This window comes from Balaenoptera ricei, chromosome 6, assembly GCF_028023285.1.
Source record: "Balaenoptera ricei isolate mBalRic1 chromosome 6, mBalRic1.hap2, whole genome shotgun sequence".
NCBI classification, from domain to species: Eukaryota; Metazoa; Chordata; class Mammalia; order Artiodactyla; family Balaenopteridae; genus Balaenoptera; species Balaenoptera ricei.
Genome location: NC_082644.1, coordinates 78,802,869 through 78,819,062, shown reverse-complemented (window position 1 = coordinate 78,819,062; position 16,194 = coordinate 78,802,869). Strand labels below are relative to the sequence as shown.

The following is a 16,194-nucleotide window of genomic DNA, read 5'->3' as shown; positions in this document are numbered from 1 at the left end:
GATGGTAATTAATGGATCGGAATGAATGTCAGAAAATAGCTCACCTGCTCCATGATTTTATAAGTGAAATAAGCCCAGTGAGGAGTGACCTGCTAATAGCAGGTTGAGCTGGTAGCAAAGCTGAGACCAGAATCCAAATGTCCCAAGTCCAGGCAATACCTCTTTTATTTTATGAAACAGTTTCTCCAACTGGCTTCCCTCACGTCTGCACTAAAATGAGATAGTACTGTGTATGTCATCATAAAATGATTTGAGTTCTAAGGGAATTAAGAGAAATTCAGCCCCTAGATTTATTACTTCCTCTATCATTTATTTTCCTGTACAAATTAATTTTAAATATTTATTCATTCATTTATTCTTCTATTGATGGTCTTTATGTACCAGATATTATTCCAGATTGAGGGAATACCACAGTTAATAAGATGGGGCCCCGCCCCTACTGAGTTTTATCCCAGAAGGGAAAATCCAATAGCAATCAAATAAAGAAACAATATGGTTTTGGATTCAGATACATTATCAAAGAGGAAATTAACATGTTAAAGCTAGACAGAAGCTGGGTAGATGAGATTAAGGGTGTTCTTTAGCAAGGATGACTGTCGAAGGTCCTTCAAAGGAGGTGACATTTGTTTTGATATGTGAAGGGTGAGAAGATATCCATCATGCAAAGACCAAAGGAAATACGTTCCAGGCAAAGGGAAAGAGTTTGATGTTTATAGAAAGAGGTCAATGTGGCTGAGAGTGATAAGCAAAAGGAGGCATTTCAAAGCCTAGCTCAGGGAGGTAAGAAGGGGCCAGATCATGATGGTCCTTAAAGATCATTAAGAAAAAATTGGATTTTATTCCAAAGTCCACGGAAAGTCTTTGAAAGACCTGATCTTTGTATGTCTTAAGAAGCTTACTTGCTGTGGAGAATGACTACAGAAGAACAAGAGTGGAAGTAGAGGCAACTGCTGTAGTCCAAGTCAAAGACAATGGTGGGATTAACCAGGCTGGTGGCAGTGCAGGAGAGGAAAGCCCACAGGTTCACAGCTTTAAGATAAATTTTAGCAGGGGAGCCAGCAGGATCTCTTAATGGTTCCATGAGGGGAAATGAGGAAAAGGGAGAGAATCAAGAATAGATTGCTTTATTTTTGGCTTGGGCAACTAGATAAATTATGGTACCGTTTACTGGGAAGGAAAAGGTTCGAGCACCATGGTGATGGATAGAAATTAAAAGCATCATATAGATCATATTATGGCTTAGATGCTTACTAGACGTCTAACTGGAGATGTCAGGTAGGTGAGAGAAGAAGATATAAATTAGAAGCAAGGACACCAGCATAAAGGGGAGCCCTGGGCTCTCCAAAATTTATAGGTGAGGTGGAGGAGTACCATCCAGAGACAGAAGGTGCAGGAGAGGCAAGGAGGAAACTGGGAGATGTGGTCTCAGGAAACTGAAAGAGTCATTTTTCAGGAAGGAGCAAATGATCAACCACTATATTCAGTGAAAGATAGAGTCAGATGAGAACAGAGATGAACTCACCAGATTTGAAATATCAAATATCATTGTTGATATCAACAAAAGCAGTTTCAGTATAAACAGTTTGTTAAAAGTCATACAATGTGGAAAGGTAACTATTAAGAGTTATTTTTATGTGTTTGTGTTTCCTTTCAAACCTATGCTGCATATAACTACACAAAAATACACACAGGTCTTTTTGTTTGTTTGTTTTTAAATGTAAAACATAAATAGGAACGCATTTTATATGTTCTTTTTATTACTGCTTTTTGTTACTTTACATATTATTTTGGAGATCTTTCCTTATCAGTATGTATAGATTTATAACATCATTTTAATGGTGAACTTATTATTTTGTTATAAGAATTTAACCTATGCTTTTGATCCTTTCTTATGTACAAATCATTATACCGTATTATACCATGTACTTCCCTGAGTATGTGCATGAACAATGATGAGGAGAGAAAATCGATGGACAGAGGAGTTAAGCGCTCACCCCACAGAGATCCAAGCATCAACAAAGACCCAAAGGTTCTTTCTGTTGTACCATATTGCCTCTTTTTATGTTGTAAGAATTGATTGACATTTGGTAGAACTGAGCACAGAAACAAAATTCACAAGCACTTTTTAACAAATCATGCCTTTTCAATGGTGATGTTTTAATTGGATCTCTTATTTACTCTTGCATTCATTAAAGTAAATATGTAAATCAGTATGATTTCTCTTCAAAGCCAAACAATTAAAATGGCTTTGGGTTTTGTTGTTGTTGCTGGCTTTTGTTTGTTTTTACTGTTTTCGCTTATTCCCTAGGATTACTTATTTATTATATCCCAGCTTGCCCAAGAGTTCAACAGAACCTGTGGCTCTAAAGTTCCCTTCTTAACACCTGTTACAGACTGAAATTTGTGTTCCCACAAAATTCACATGTTGAAACCTAATACTCAATGTGGTGGCATTTAGCGGTGGGGCCTTTGGGAGGTGATTAGGTCACAAGGATGGAGTGACCTAATGGTCACCTATAAATGGGATTAGTGCCATTATAAAAGAGACCCCAGAGAGCTCCCTTGCCTCTTCCGCCAGGTGAGATTACAGTGAGAAGACGACTGTCTATGAACCAGGAAGTGGGCTCTCACCAGACACCGAATCTGCCAGCACCTTGATCTTGGACTTCGCAGCCTCTAGGACTAGAAGAAATACATTTCTGTTGTTTATAAGCCACCTAGTCTATGATATTCTGTCATAAGCAACCTGAACTAAGACCAGACCTAACTAGAAATTCAGAATGTTGTCATTACCCTACATTTTCTAGATCTAGCACCGGCTGCTTTAGCATCTGACACCTTAGAAATACTACATAAACTAAGAAAATAATAAAGATTTTACATTTGTACCTTTCCTTCACGTGGCTAAAGTGGCAAAATCCATAATCTACCCTTCCCCCGCCCTATCTAATTCCTCTTCCTATTTTTACATGGTCATCACTTTGCTATTTGTTCTTTTCTTTGACTTATCCTATTTCCTCCAGGCTTCATTTCCTGTTGAGACTGTTGTCAGTGGAAAACTGGGGAAAAGCACAAGAGGAGCTAGAATGAGCTCCCCCAACCCCCCGTCCTCACCGGCAGCAGCCTCTGCTTCAGAACGTGAGTGCTCTGAGCCAATTATTTATACCTAAAAGATCTTTGCATTTCAGTTTGGAGACTAAGACACAGAGAAAAATCATACTAGAGCCACTCAGCAGAGCATGACTGACAGATTGAAACCAGTGTTCAGGTGAGGGCAAGACGGAGGCCAAGTTATGAAGGTGCTAACACCTACCTTTCACGCCTGCCCTGCTTTTTCCCGATGCAGCCCATCTCAGGGGGTCACAAACTGGGATGGCCCTCGGATGCATTTTCCTTGGCCCACACGAATATGTTTAAACTTCTGAATTATTGGCCAACATTTAAAATTGGGAAATGTCCTGTAAAAGTGCAGACTTGCCGGTTCTTCTCAACTGGCAACCACGAGCCAGCTTGCAAACATGATGCCCCAGGGCTGCAGCTGCTCCCTTACACACAGCAAGGGCTCTACACTCTATCCTATGCCCACGGATTTTCCGTCTGGCCCATCTTACTCATTCTTCTTATCTGCACTCCACTGTGAGCATGTGCGTTTATAACCTTTCAAAATGAAATGCTGAGAAGTGCTCTCTAATACAGATTTGGCCACTTTTCCTAAGTAGCTAAAAAAATTGGGGTTATGACCCAAACTTTCCCATCAGATAACCCAGCAGTGTACAATCTGACTCTCCGGTTTCTGATCATCCAGACATCTGGGAGACCTGAAAACAAGACAGAAAAGAAGGGAAGATGGAGAACTCGGTGGCATCTGTACCCACATACTCTTTCCGTCTCTCCTACACTCCTAGCCATCCTGCCATTATACCTGTATCACAGGTTGCAAACTTATGGCTGAAACGCTTCTCCCAGGAGTCTACACGTTCTAGTGGGGTTTTCGAAGGCACAGGAATGCTATCAAAAGGCAAAGACAGGAATCTGCCATAGCGGTTGCACTTCATAACTGGTGAAAGGTAGTTAAAGAGGGTCACCCGGAACAAGACAGCCCCCCAACATGCCCCTTGACCACCGCATCCACGTCCTCTCCGCTCATCATCACACCCAAGCCCACGCTGCTTCCAGAAGAATTCAGGGCATTCTCAAGCTGTCTGGTAACTGCTTTCATTCACTGGTGAGATGCTGAGAAGCAAATGTGTAACAATCACGGTTATGACACAGGCTAAGAACACACAGCCTCGGGTTCCTGCCCCAGAGAACGCAGCCCCTCTCGTTCCACCTCAACACACCCGGGATCTGCGCACATGGCCGCCGAGCACAAGCCCAGGAATGTTGTTATAAAACTGCACTTCACAGAAGAAAGTCAAACCATGAAGTTATTATCACAGTTAAAACCAAAGAGCAGAAAATTGAACTGCCAGAGAAAACAGTCCACGGGAGCACCAGCTGGAATGAGGGCAGGTGGGGTGAGAGGAAGTGAAGCAGCGGCCAGAACAGGAAGCACTTGTACTCGGGGTGGAATGAATTTTGAAGCCGCACCGGGACACCAGGCATCTTGTCAGTGGAAAGGCACGGCTGCAATTCGCGCATGGGAGCCAGGTGGACACTCCTGAGCATCTGTTTCTAACGGAATAACTGATCTTTACCTCCAAAGATCCCCTGGCAGATCAGCTGCATGCAAACAACTTACAAATGGTTTGTCTCAGAGTTAAAAAAAAAAAAGAGTTAACTAATGTGCCGGTTGTCTCCACAGAAAAATGACATATCAATCCTCAGTGAAGATCAACTGATTCTGAAATTATAAGGTGAATCCCTGGGGAAATGAGGTTTGACTGATAAGAAGTAGATTTGTACAGCTTTTCGGGAACATGACCATTACGTACAGTGAAGTACTCCTGCACCCTTACTTTACTCCATCACATCGTCTTCACCCTTGAGGCAAAAAGAGAAACTCCAGTCACCTGAAAATCAAATTCTAGACACAATAGGTACCAACAGGGATTAGTCAGGAACTTGAACTTCCCTTTCTTGTTTCACAGGTTTGATTCTATCTGATCTTGCTAATTACCTCTAATTACTTCATTTCCACCTTCCTGTCCTTTTCCTACAGCCCTTTAGCTGTCACTGTACAGTGGTTGCGTGCCCTGCTCTAAAATTCTCTTTAGAGGAAATGGCTTACATATAAATGTAACAAATGAGCAGTCTCTCTGTGAGCTAAAGCCTTGAACTTAATTCTGGGCCACACTGACAGAGGGACAATTGCTGCTCCAGGAGACTAAGAGAGGGGCTCCAAATATTTAAAGAGCTGTTATGTGTAAGTCTGGAAGGTAGAAGTAGATCCAATCAATGGATAGAAGTTACAGACAAGCAAATTTTAGCTCAGCATGTTAAATCCCTTTAATTATAGAAATGTTTGCCTTGTCCAGTACTGAGCTCTCTGTCATTGGGCATGTTTAACAGATCTGAAAATAATCCTTTTAGGAATATGACAGAGGGTATGTTAGCATTGGATAGGAAGGAGAGAAGTCTAATTCTAAGGAGCCTATGATTCTGCAATAAATAATACTATATCAATAGTTTTTCCATATTTGAGATACACAGCCATACACATCCACGTGATGAGGCGGGTTGATAAGTTGAACTTTAGGAAAAAACATGGCAGGAGAGTTGCTCATCCCTGAGCCCAGAGCAGAAGGTAATTCTATCCTAGATTTAGATAAAAATTGATCTTTAAATATATTTGAAGACAGAAAAAAGGACTGGAAAAGATAAGAGATTAAAAGGCCAGAATCTTCAAGATAAAACCTCATGGGCAAGGGTAGAAGTTGGGCTCGTATATCAAACTACACATGAATAGGACATAGGCGCTAACTGAAGGACAGTTTATGTTCTTTATTTTTGAAAGCCTACTCTAATGGAAAATGTAGGCTTCTGATTTTTCTGTTCTGGGTAAGAAGAACGAAAGAAAAGTATCTCTTCCACCCCCGCCCATGTCTGCATGGGCAGTTAAAGAGCTGTAAAGAACTTTTATTCCAAAGAGCTCCTGTAGATACCGCCCTTTTGACCAAAATGCCACAGGGATGGCAAAGATTTCTAAGCAGATTAATGAGAAGCTTCTGAAAACCTTAATTCAAGACTGCTGTTTCTCAAATTTAACCTAGGTCTCTTGGAGAGAAGTTGGTGAGTCAAGAACATTGTAAGACTCACCCTTCTAACTGCTGTAATATTGTACCAACACTTTTTGCCAAACTGTGTTATTATTGTGTTGTGATGCTGTCTTAGAAGTCTGCGGATTCCTGTCATTTAAAAGCTAATCATAACATACTGTTAACATATGGGAATCCAGTCTATTCTTGTTCTCCGGGCTCATGTGCCCCAACTGACCACAGCATTTTCTTAGCACCAGGAGGGTTGTTCTTACAATGTTGCTACTTTTTGCATTTCCTTCTTTAGAACCCTCTAAGTAAAAACAATAGCAGGGGGAAGAAGGAGCCATGCAATTTACTCCAGCAAGTAAAAGCCAGGATCTGTTGAGTGTGTGTATTCCCTGCAATTCACCCATGTGTGTTTTCCCTTTCTGGAGAAGATGAGGAACAAAAATAACTTCACGCATCACCAATGTTTTCCACCAAGCCATTTCACATGGTCCCGTCCCCCTAATCACAAATGTGCCTCCACTCTGGCACACAAATCACCCACCACACACACACCCCCAAGATTAAAGAAAAGGAGACCTGCCTAAGGAAGCAAGTTGTGTGGATACTTTATACTCCCCATGAGATCTGCTGGGAGGGAAAAATAAAAAGTCAGCCTGTAGAAATTTACATAGTCTCAAAGTCTTTCTCCACAAAACGCTTATTAATTAGGTGGGGGAAAATCGTATTTTAAAATAAAGAAACTGGCAGACACCAGGTTTCATCAAGTGACCAAAGTCAAATCATCAGCAATGAAACATGTCAATGTCATGTGCCTCCCGATCTGACACACTGGGAAGGACACAGCACTTCTCTGGTGTTCTCGCCAAACCTGCAGCTAATCATGAAGAAACAGACAAATGCAACTTGAGAGATTCTACAAAATAAGTGGCCAGTACTCTGCAAAAAAATTCTAGATCATGAAAGAAAAGGAAAGGAAAGAGGAAGGGGAGGGGGAAGGGGAAAGGGAAGGGGAAGGGGGAGGGGAGGGGAGGGAAGGGGAAGGGGGAGGGGAGGGGAGGGAAGAAAATGAAAGTATGACAGAGTATACCAAGGGGATTTGGGAAATATGACAACTGATGTGATCCTGCCCCAGAAAAGAGACAACTGGCAATATCTGAATAAAATCTGTAGATTAGATTATAATATTGAATCAATGTTAATATCCAGATTTTACCAAAATGTTAACCATTGTACTCCCAGTTATATAACAGAACGTCCTTGGTTTTGGTAAATACACAGTGAAGTATTTAGAGTTAAAGGGGCATCATATCTGCAATTCGCAGCCAAATTTTCAAAAAGAAACTTATATACAGAGCTATGTGTGCATGTGTATAGAGAGAAGAGAGAGAAAATGACCAAGTAAGTTTGACGAGATGTAAAATGTAAACGTTAACATTTGGGGAATCTGGGAAGTGAATATAGGAACTCCTCATAACGTTTTTGCAACTTCTCTGTAAATAACGTTTGTTGCTTTTTTTTTCTAAATTAAAAAGGAAACTTAACCTAAGTGGGCCTGAGCTTTTCGAGGAGGGAGCTGGAGAAGGAGGAGGAATGTAGTAGACCCCCATCTCCTTTGCTCTTCCATCCCCAACACTGAGAAGCATTGTAACGTCTTGTGTTTCCCCGAAAGCTACTGTGGGAGGCTGCAGAGAGCTCCCTGAGGGCACCACCCTATCCGCAAATCCCCAGAGCCTAACACAGGGCCTGGCATATATTAGACGCTCAAGAAATGGCCAATGGAAGGAATGATCGGACTTTAAGAAATATCTGAAAGAAACTGCAGGCAATCCCCAATCTGCAAAGTTGGTAGAACGGTGGCCCTTCTGTATAAACAGCTGGGCGGCAATGAGGTGCAGGTGGCACCAGAATGAGGAGTGAGGAGCAAGGTGCAGTCCTATCCTAGGGTATTCTTTATACGGAGGAGGAAGAGGAACTAAGCATGTACCCTGGGGCTGGCCTGAACTGGCTCTGTTCCTCTGGGCTGGGTGGGGAAGGACAAACATGCCAGGCACTATGTGTCCCAGCATCTGAGGTCTCCACTGGGTCCTGCATGAGCTATTTGATGCACTGAGATAAGAAGAATGGAAGACCAAGCTTCCGTTCTCAACCAAGAGAACGTTAAGGCATGAAATAGCTCTGTATTCAATTCTGTTCTTACCTCCCAAACCATTTAGTACTCGGTTTTTCAAATTCACATGGACTATGCACGTGAGGTCTGAAATTAAAATCATTTAAATGACCAAAGTTCAAGAAAGCTTGGAAAAAGGTAACAGATGAAAAAAGTGACTTTGCTTCGAAAACTTCGCTAATTCAAGAACATCTTAACAGATTGCTTTTCCAGTAACATTTAATTCTGAATAGAGATAAAGGGACAATATATATATAATCCACAGGCTGCCGGAGTGTTAAGTATCAGGGGATGTTCCTATAATCCACAGAAAATTGGGCCCTACAACAAATGTGCTTTTTCTAACCACCAAGATACAATTTCACAGTCATGAACACTGTGTGATAATATTCCAGACAAAAATTAAACAAGGAGAACTGTGGCACATAACCGAGGACAGGACTCCAAATGGCCAATCTGATTTGCATATTAATTCAAATAGGGACCTTTTTGCTTTAATAAGGAATATCATTTTCGAGGAATCTCTAGGAGAGATTGCCATGCTCACTGGTAGAGGCTTGTTGACCAATTTATTTGAAAATGAGCTCATATGATAAACCCAAACCATAATGAGGAAAAGACAACCCTTCCTGATCAGTAAATAACAAACAGTGAATCCACAGAGGAACCAGGGCAGGCTGGTACTGCTGCCCTCTCTCCCTCTTTACTCGTCACATCTGGGAGGCCAAGCAGTTCTCTGTCAGAGTCGATCCCTTCCTCCAGCGTAATAAGGACAGAGGGTTAACTCATCCTCAGAGTTTTAGTTGCCAGTTATTAGTCTGTTTGTCCCCAACACCCTCCAGCTTCCTATCTCCCATTTCAAAGCTGCCCTGCCTCACCAAAATGGATTGGGAGAATCTAGACATGACATATCTTCTGCTAGGTTCTCCTAGAAGTATGCTTTCTGTACAACCCAAAAGGATTGGGGTCAAGACAATGTGTAAGAAAGATCCCTGTTGAGCTTCCAAGAGGAGCACAGCCAGCTTCTGTTCCTTCTGTGCTCAGAATCCCTCCTGTCTCAGACATGGTCTAGTCCCTGGGCCACCAGTGGCATGGCTCTATTAATGCGCACTGAAACTGCAAGGATTCGTGGTGACCTGAGGCCTAAGGGTTCTGGAAGAGACCCCTCTACAGAGCTCAGATAGAACCTCAGATCTGTATGCAAATAGGCAGATGGTATGGTCTTCTTAAGACTTCATTACTTCTGAATCCATCCCTATCTGTCCCCACATACACTCCTTCTCATTTCTCCATGACAACTCCTACTTCTGATACCCCTGGGCTGTTCTACAACTGGGATGATAAGGGCACTTCGATAAAAAATCAAGCCATTGCCTATTTTTGGTCTCAAGAGGAAGCAAAGATATTGGACCAAAGGATACTATGACAGCTCTTGAAATTTAAGCTTTCATGCTGGTCACCAGTTCCTAGTGTGATGTTACCAATGAAAAATGCAGAAGCTCTGCCTCTTGGTCCCCACCCAACTGGTTCTTCTTACCTTTGGTTCCATTGAAATGAAACTGTGCGTTCCTCTGCTTGAGAGAACTGACCTTTTAATCGTCCTGCTGTGATAGAAGTGGTAGTAATCCTTCAGGGCCCCGATCTGCAAAGGCAGGAGGGAAAGAATGTAAGAGAGTTAACGTATGAAAAGTCTTCTGTTTTCCTGGTTTTTCATTAAAATAAGAACACAAAAGCAAAAAAAAGAAAAGGTCCATAAATTATGCAGTTGCTGGCCATGCTTAAATGTTACTTGAACCTTGGTGATCACTTTTCAAAAGAAGGACATGTGATATGAAATGGAGTGTCCTTGAGGCGGTGACCGTGGAACTAAAGATTATAATGGGGCACCTTGGGCTCTCCATATCTCCCTTTTAATGTTTAATTTATATGCAGCATTTTAAGTAATTCTATATCAATCTATATCCAAATGTATGAAAGAGAAAAAAAAATCAAATAGCTATCTGGTTATAAAAACACATCGCATTTTGTTTGCTCTGAGAAATGTACAATGAAAGACCTTGTTAGATTATTTATATCATTAATTTGAAACAAGTCCTAAGCAATTGATCATCCGCAAAGAAAACACTACTTAGTTTGTTTCCTGGCTTCAGTAGACAGTATAAATACATAGCTCTTATTCATGTGTTGCAAAACTAAAAGTGGAATGAATGGCAATTTCTAAAACAAAACAAAGATCACATGTCCTACCTATCAGCTAAGCTTCCTGTGTGAAAATAGTTCAATCGACTTTATCTTAACCATTTCTTTAACAAATTAGTTTTCTCATTTATGTACCCCTTTCTTTAGTTAAAAACAGGTCTGTTTAGGATAGCTGTAAAAATAAATCCCTGTCCATTCTAAGAAAACAAACTAACACAATTCCAAACAATCATATTCTTTCAGCAGATTGTGAAATGTGGATCACATAATGGAAATTAAACCATACAATGAGCTAAGGCAGGAGAGCTTGGTTCTAGTTTTGGCTGATGGTCACCAGAAGTGTCTTCTTAGCTAAATCGCATATACTTACTATGTCTCAGTTTCATTATCTATAAAGTCGGACTTCAAGCCAGTTCATTTCTCAGATCACTACAGCTCTCAAATTCCATTCTTTACCACTGACACTTTACTCGCTTTGGGCAAATATATTCAGGGCTATTCCTCCAGAACACCATTGCTCTACCCTAAAAGAATGACCACCATCAGGATACTTTCCAATTAGGACAATTGAAAAGTTAGGCCTTCTTAATTAACAAAAAAAAAGAAAAAAAAGTCATTGCCCCAGCTTAATTTTTTCAGATAAAAGGTTTACTTTTTATTCCCATCTTTCCATCACATTCTCAATCATCGTCCCACCCTTCCAATAAGGATGATCAACCAAATTTCTGTGCCACTTAAGAGTCATCTCCTCACTGGGACTTCATGCTCTAATTGAATGTTTCTTATCTTCATTAAATTTGAATGTCTGAAGTCTCCCATTTCTGATTCAAGTGGAACTGCCCAGATGTACACAGAAGAGATCCTCGACTCTGAAAACAAGTAGGAAATGAGGAAATCCTAGCTGAAACCTCTAATCTCAATGATTCTGGACTCTGAAGCAGTAGAAAACAATGAGGAAGAGGGCACAGGTGCCAGTCCCAGTCTCCAAGGGTGTTTCAAGGAGGGTTTTACAGGCCAACTTTAAAATTCCAGAGGAGTAGGGGTAGAATTCAGGAGGGGCTGCATAATCCTCTATCAGAAATCTTAAAATCCCAAGAAGCTTAGAGCTTTCACCTCATGTAGTTTCTGTCAAGAATGCTCCTTGAGTAAATACAGTAGTTTTTGTGGAAAGGAACAGAGAATCTCTGAGGAAGAACTTTTTATCAACGTGAAAAATGTCAGTACATTTAAGATCACGTCCACTCAACTATTATGGAACCTCTTCAACTATAGGAAATGACTGAATTCAACTCAACTATTAAACTCAAACTGTGGATGAAATACACCCTGAAGAAATATTCAGATTCTTTGTGGCTTCAATGGTACACACCAGAATGCTGGCCTAATGCAGTGTACATGGAGCTGGAAAGTGGAACCCTTGTCCTGACTTAACTTGCTCTGGGATTTTGGATACATCGCTTAACCTCTTTGGGCTTTGGTTTCCTCAACTGTGGAATAAGGACACAGGAGGTACAGTGGACAGAGAATGGATGTCAGAGTCTAATGGGGGATAATAGTGTTTATGGGTTAGTGTGGTTATAAGGACTGAATGTAATAGCAGGTACCCTGCCTAGTCAAGTCACTGCCCATCACATAGTAAGTGGCAGAAGGTTATGAGTTTCCCTTCTAAACTTATATTTAAATCCTACCTTCCCTCACCTCTTATCCTCTAATTAATCCCTCACCTCTGTCTCTTGGCAGGATTCCTCTTAATCTGCCCTGGTATCACCTCCCTTATTTCACTTCCCTTATTTCACTGGCAAAAATCTAAAGGGTTGATGATACACTGTTGGCAAGGATGTAGGCACAAATGCAGCTCATACAGGATCAGTAAAGAGCGTACCATGGTACAAGTATTTGGAGAGCCATGTGGCAATATCAATAAAATTATACACAGTACTTAACCTTTGACCTAGCCTTTCCACTTCTTAAAATTATTCTATAGGTATAGTCATTTACGTAAAAGGATGGATGTTAATTAGAGCAAATTTTGTAAAAGCAAAAGAATGCAAACACCTAGCTGCCATCAATAGGTGATTGGTTCTATGTGAACTGAAATGGATTGTCTCCAAGGTAGTGGATAAATAAAGAAATAAATAAATACAGGTGCAAAAGAAGCATATAATATGACCCAATTTTTGTAGGAGAAAAAAGGAAGACTCTAGATGACATGTGTGCTTATATGCACAGGATATTTCAGGAAAGAAACTTGACACACTGGAAAAGAGGGATTTTCTTTTCATTATTTATGTGGCTGCATTATTTTTTTAAATTAAACTAACCAAAAATGAAAAAAATAATACAAATGAACATGTGAAATAGCACACACACAAATCCCACCTACTTTTCCAGGGGCAAATACGCTCCCCCAATTCCATGGGACTGATACAAGGGCCACTTCTATTTGGGCCATTAAATCTCTTGAGCAGTACACTCTATTTATAATCTCCATCTTTCAGGGATTCTGTTTCCTCTATAGGGTTATGGAATGGTGTTCACTGATTGGCTGATGCCTCAATTACAGAATGCCTGCCACATGCCAAGCAACTTGCTGCTCTTCCGCATGTTATTATATTTAACTTCATCTCCCCAAGAGCTTTTGAAGACAAATATTATTACCTCCAATTTGATAAAGGAGGCTATTGAGGCTCTGGTAGTGCCCAAATGTACACAGCTGGTATTGTGAGGTGGTAAAATGTAAACCTTTGTTGAATGCCTAGCATCGGGGTGAATTTAGTTAAGTTTCATGGTGCATCCCTTCGATGGGCTCACGAGACACATTCCGACATCCTTCTAGTGAGCCTTCCTATACTGCAGAGCTAAATTCTATGCAGCCAGGGTTCTGAATGTGATTAAGGTTCTACCAATCAAAGGCAGACCGTGGCATCGTGAAGCATGCTCTTGGAGGCATTTATGTGTTTAGTGGTGGCTGTGGCTAAAGGTCTTAGTACCTGGTTGCTAGCTTTCTGGTCATTCATTTGCACATCCTATTTTGTCAGTCAGTTGGTAAGAGATTTTAGAAGAACTACAGGGGCATCATAGGGTAGTTTCCTCCTTCCTCAGCTTCCTCACTGAGGCAGAAGCAGCAGCTCTGGTGGAGGCCCATTCTGTGGTGTGGTTTTGGGGGCCTTTTCTGAAAACTTGGCCCTCCTGATTGATACTCCAAGCTATTTAATAGTCAATACTGAATGCCTTCCAAAGCAGACCAAGCAGTGGATTCAGTAGTTGGCTCCCCTGAATATTCCAAACTGGACAGATGAGAATTTCTGAAAAAGTAGCTTTATATATATACAATCTTGCACAACTTAGAGATCCTCAAAGGTAGGTACCTCTTGAGTCATGGGCTACAGGCACCACTGAGCCACAGGCTACGGATGACCCACTGTGTCTGCTCTAACATCCTGTTAGATGACTACACTGGCTTCTTGGCTTCTCACAGCAATTCACACCAACCTCCTCTCTTAAGACTTTCTATACAGTAGCCAGGATAAGGTTATAAAATGTACATTTGACTGTCATAGTTCATACGCCTGCTTCAAATCCTTGAGTGGCTTCCCTTTGCTGTTAAAATAAATAGTAATATTTAATATTATTTAATAATATAATTTTAAAGTTAATAATAATAATATCTACATTTATTCTGTGCCAGGAACTAGTCTACATGCTTTATCTAACTCATTGAATAAAGCACTGTGGCCACCTCAATGAACCTGTCACCTCTCTCAGGCTGCTTGTTTGCCTTGTTTTCCCTCCTGCCTTGTCCAACTTACAGATTTCCCCAAATTCTGTACTCCTTTTCGAAAAGTTATTTACTACCAGCCTACAAATAAAATGTTTTTAATGGGCAAAAGTTTGAACAGACATTTCACAAAAGATATACAAATGGCCAATAAGCATGTAAAAAGATGCTCAAATGCAAATTAAAATCATAATAGCACTATACACATACCAAAATGGCTAAAATTTAAAAGGTAGACAATACCCATTTTTAATGAGATTACGGAGCATTGGAACTCTCATACATTGCTAGCGGGAGTAGAAAATGGTTCAACATCTTTGGAAAATCATTTGGTAATTTCTTATGAAACATACATCCTCCTCATGACCCAGCCATTTCATTTACAGTATTTAGCCAAGAGAAATGAAAACCTATTTCCAAAGAAAACTCATACACAAATGCTTATAGCAGCTTTCTTAATAATAGCCCCAAACTGGAAATAATGCAAATGTCTATCAACAAGTGAATGGATAAATCAATTGTGGTATATTTATAGAATGGAATGCCCAGCAATAAAAAGGAACAAAACTCTGATGCATGCAGCTTCATGGATGAAGGTCAAAACAGCATGCTGACACAAAGAGGATACACTGTATGATTCCATTGGTAGGAAGTTCTAGGACAGTTACTCTATCATGACAGCAAACAGATCAGTGATAACCTTGGGGAAAGCCTGGAGAAACTTTTGAGTTTGGGAAATGTTCTATATCATGACTATGGTGGTAATTCCATCAGTGGTAAGTGCTCCAGCATGTTGGAACCAGCTCATTGCAGGCTTGCCAGAAGATCCAATTGCATCTTTTCCCAACACCCTCTGCAGGGACATCACATTGATGACTTGACATCAACAATGATGGAAGTTTTTAACACATCAGGAAAAATTGGCAAAGGCTACAAATTAGGGCTTCTTTTTTCCCTGATCAGTCACTTGTTTAGTATTTATCAGCACAACCCAGGGTATGTACATTTGTCAACACTCATCCAATCTTACACAAAAGTGGCTGCGATGGGGAGTATATAAATTATACCACAATAATGGTGAGTTCAAAAGTTATATCTCCTCTACTGATCTCTGGTTCTCTTTCCCATCTGTAGAATGATTCAGAGATTGGGAAACGCAAGAACCCAGTGACCTGGGGTTCTTCAGCTCAGATCTCCTCCCACCCTCTCAGGTGAGGTGGGGAGGAACCAAGTCACCAAGACAATTGTTCTTGCCGATCAATCTCCAACATCCAGGAGTTAAAGTTTGAAACTCCTGCTTGCTAAATTCCATTCAGACAGAAAGCTACAGAAGCACCACCTGGATATACTGATTTCCCTTCATTAAAATTTGACTGTGATGCCTCATTTGTACTTCCCTGAGAATATTAAAACCATTGTAATTATTTGCCTTCTGTATTTCAGACTCTATAACATTCAGAGGAGAATCAAAGAGAAGGTGGCCATGATTGCTTTCCCCAAAGTCACCAAGAATACTCCAACTTTAGGGCCTTTGCGCCTGCTTTTCCTCTGCCCAGAATGCCCTTCTAGAAATCTCCGTAACTCACATCCTCTCTGCTTTCAGGTGTTTGCTCAAATGCTCTCTTCTCAGGGAAGATTTCCACCGAATTGACCACCCAATTTTAAATTGCTGTCTCCAGCATACCCCACTGACCCTTCCCTGATTTATTTTTCCCCTTCACATTTATCACCACTTAACATATTATATATTCTCTTTATTTGTCCCATTTATTGCTGGTCTTCCCCTACTAGAATGTTAGCTCCATAGGTCAGGAATTTTTGTTTTATTCACTGCTGAATTA

The 16,194-nt window shown here is 40.7% G+C and overlaps 1 protein-coding gene across 9 annotated transcripts in view; it reads right to left on the bottom strand.

Annotated features, from left to right (window-relative positions):
- Window positions 1-16,194, bottom strand: part of PCSK5 (proprotein convertase subtilisin/kexin type 5) — a 464,350-nt gene that overhangs the window by 416,417 nt on the left and 31,739 nt on the right. For all 9 annotated transcript variants that reach the window (XM_059924937.1, XM_059924939.1, XM_059924938.1 and 6 more), the window contains exon 2: window positions 9,914-10,018. In XM_059924937.1, coding sequence (XP_059780920.1) covers window positions 9,914-10,018 — 105 coding nt within the window. The remainder of the gene's footprint in view (window positions 1-9,913; window positions 10,019-16,194) is intronic.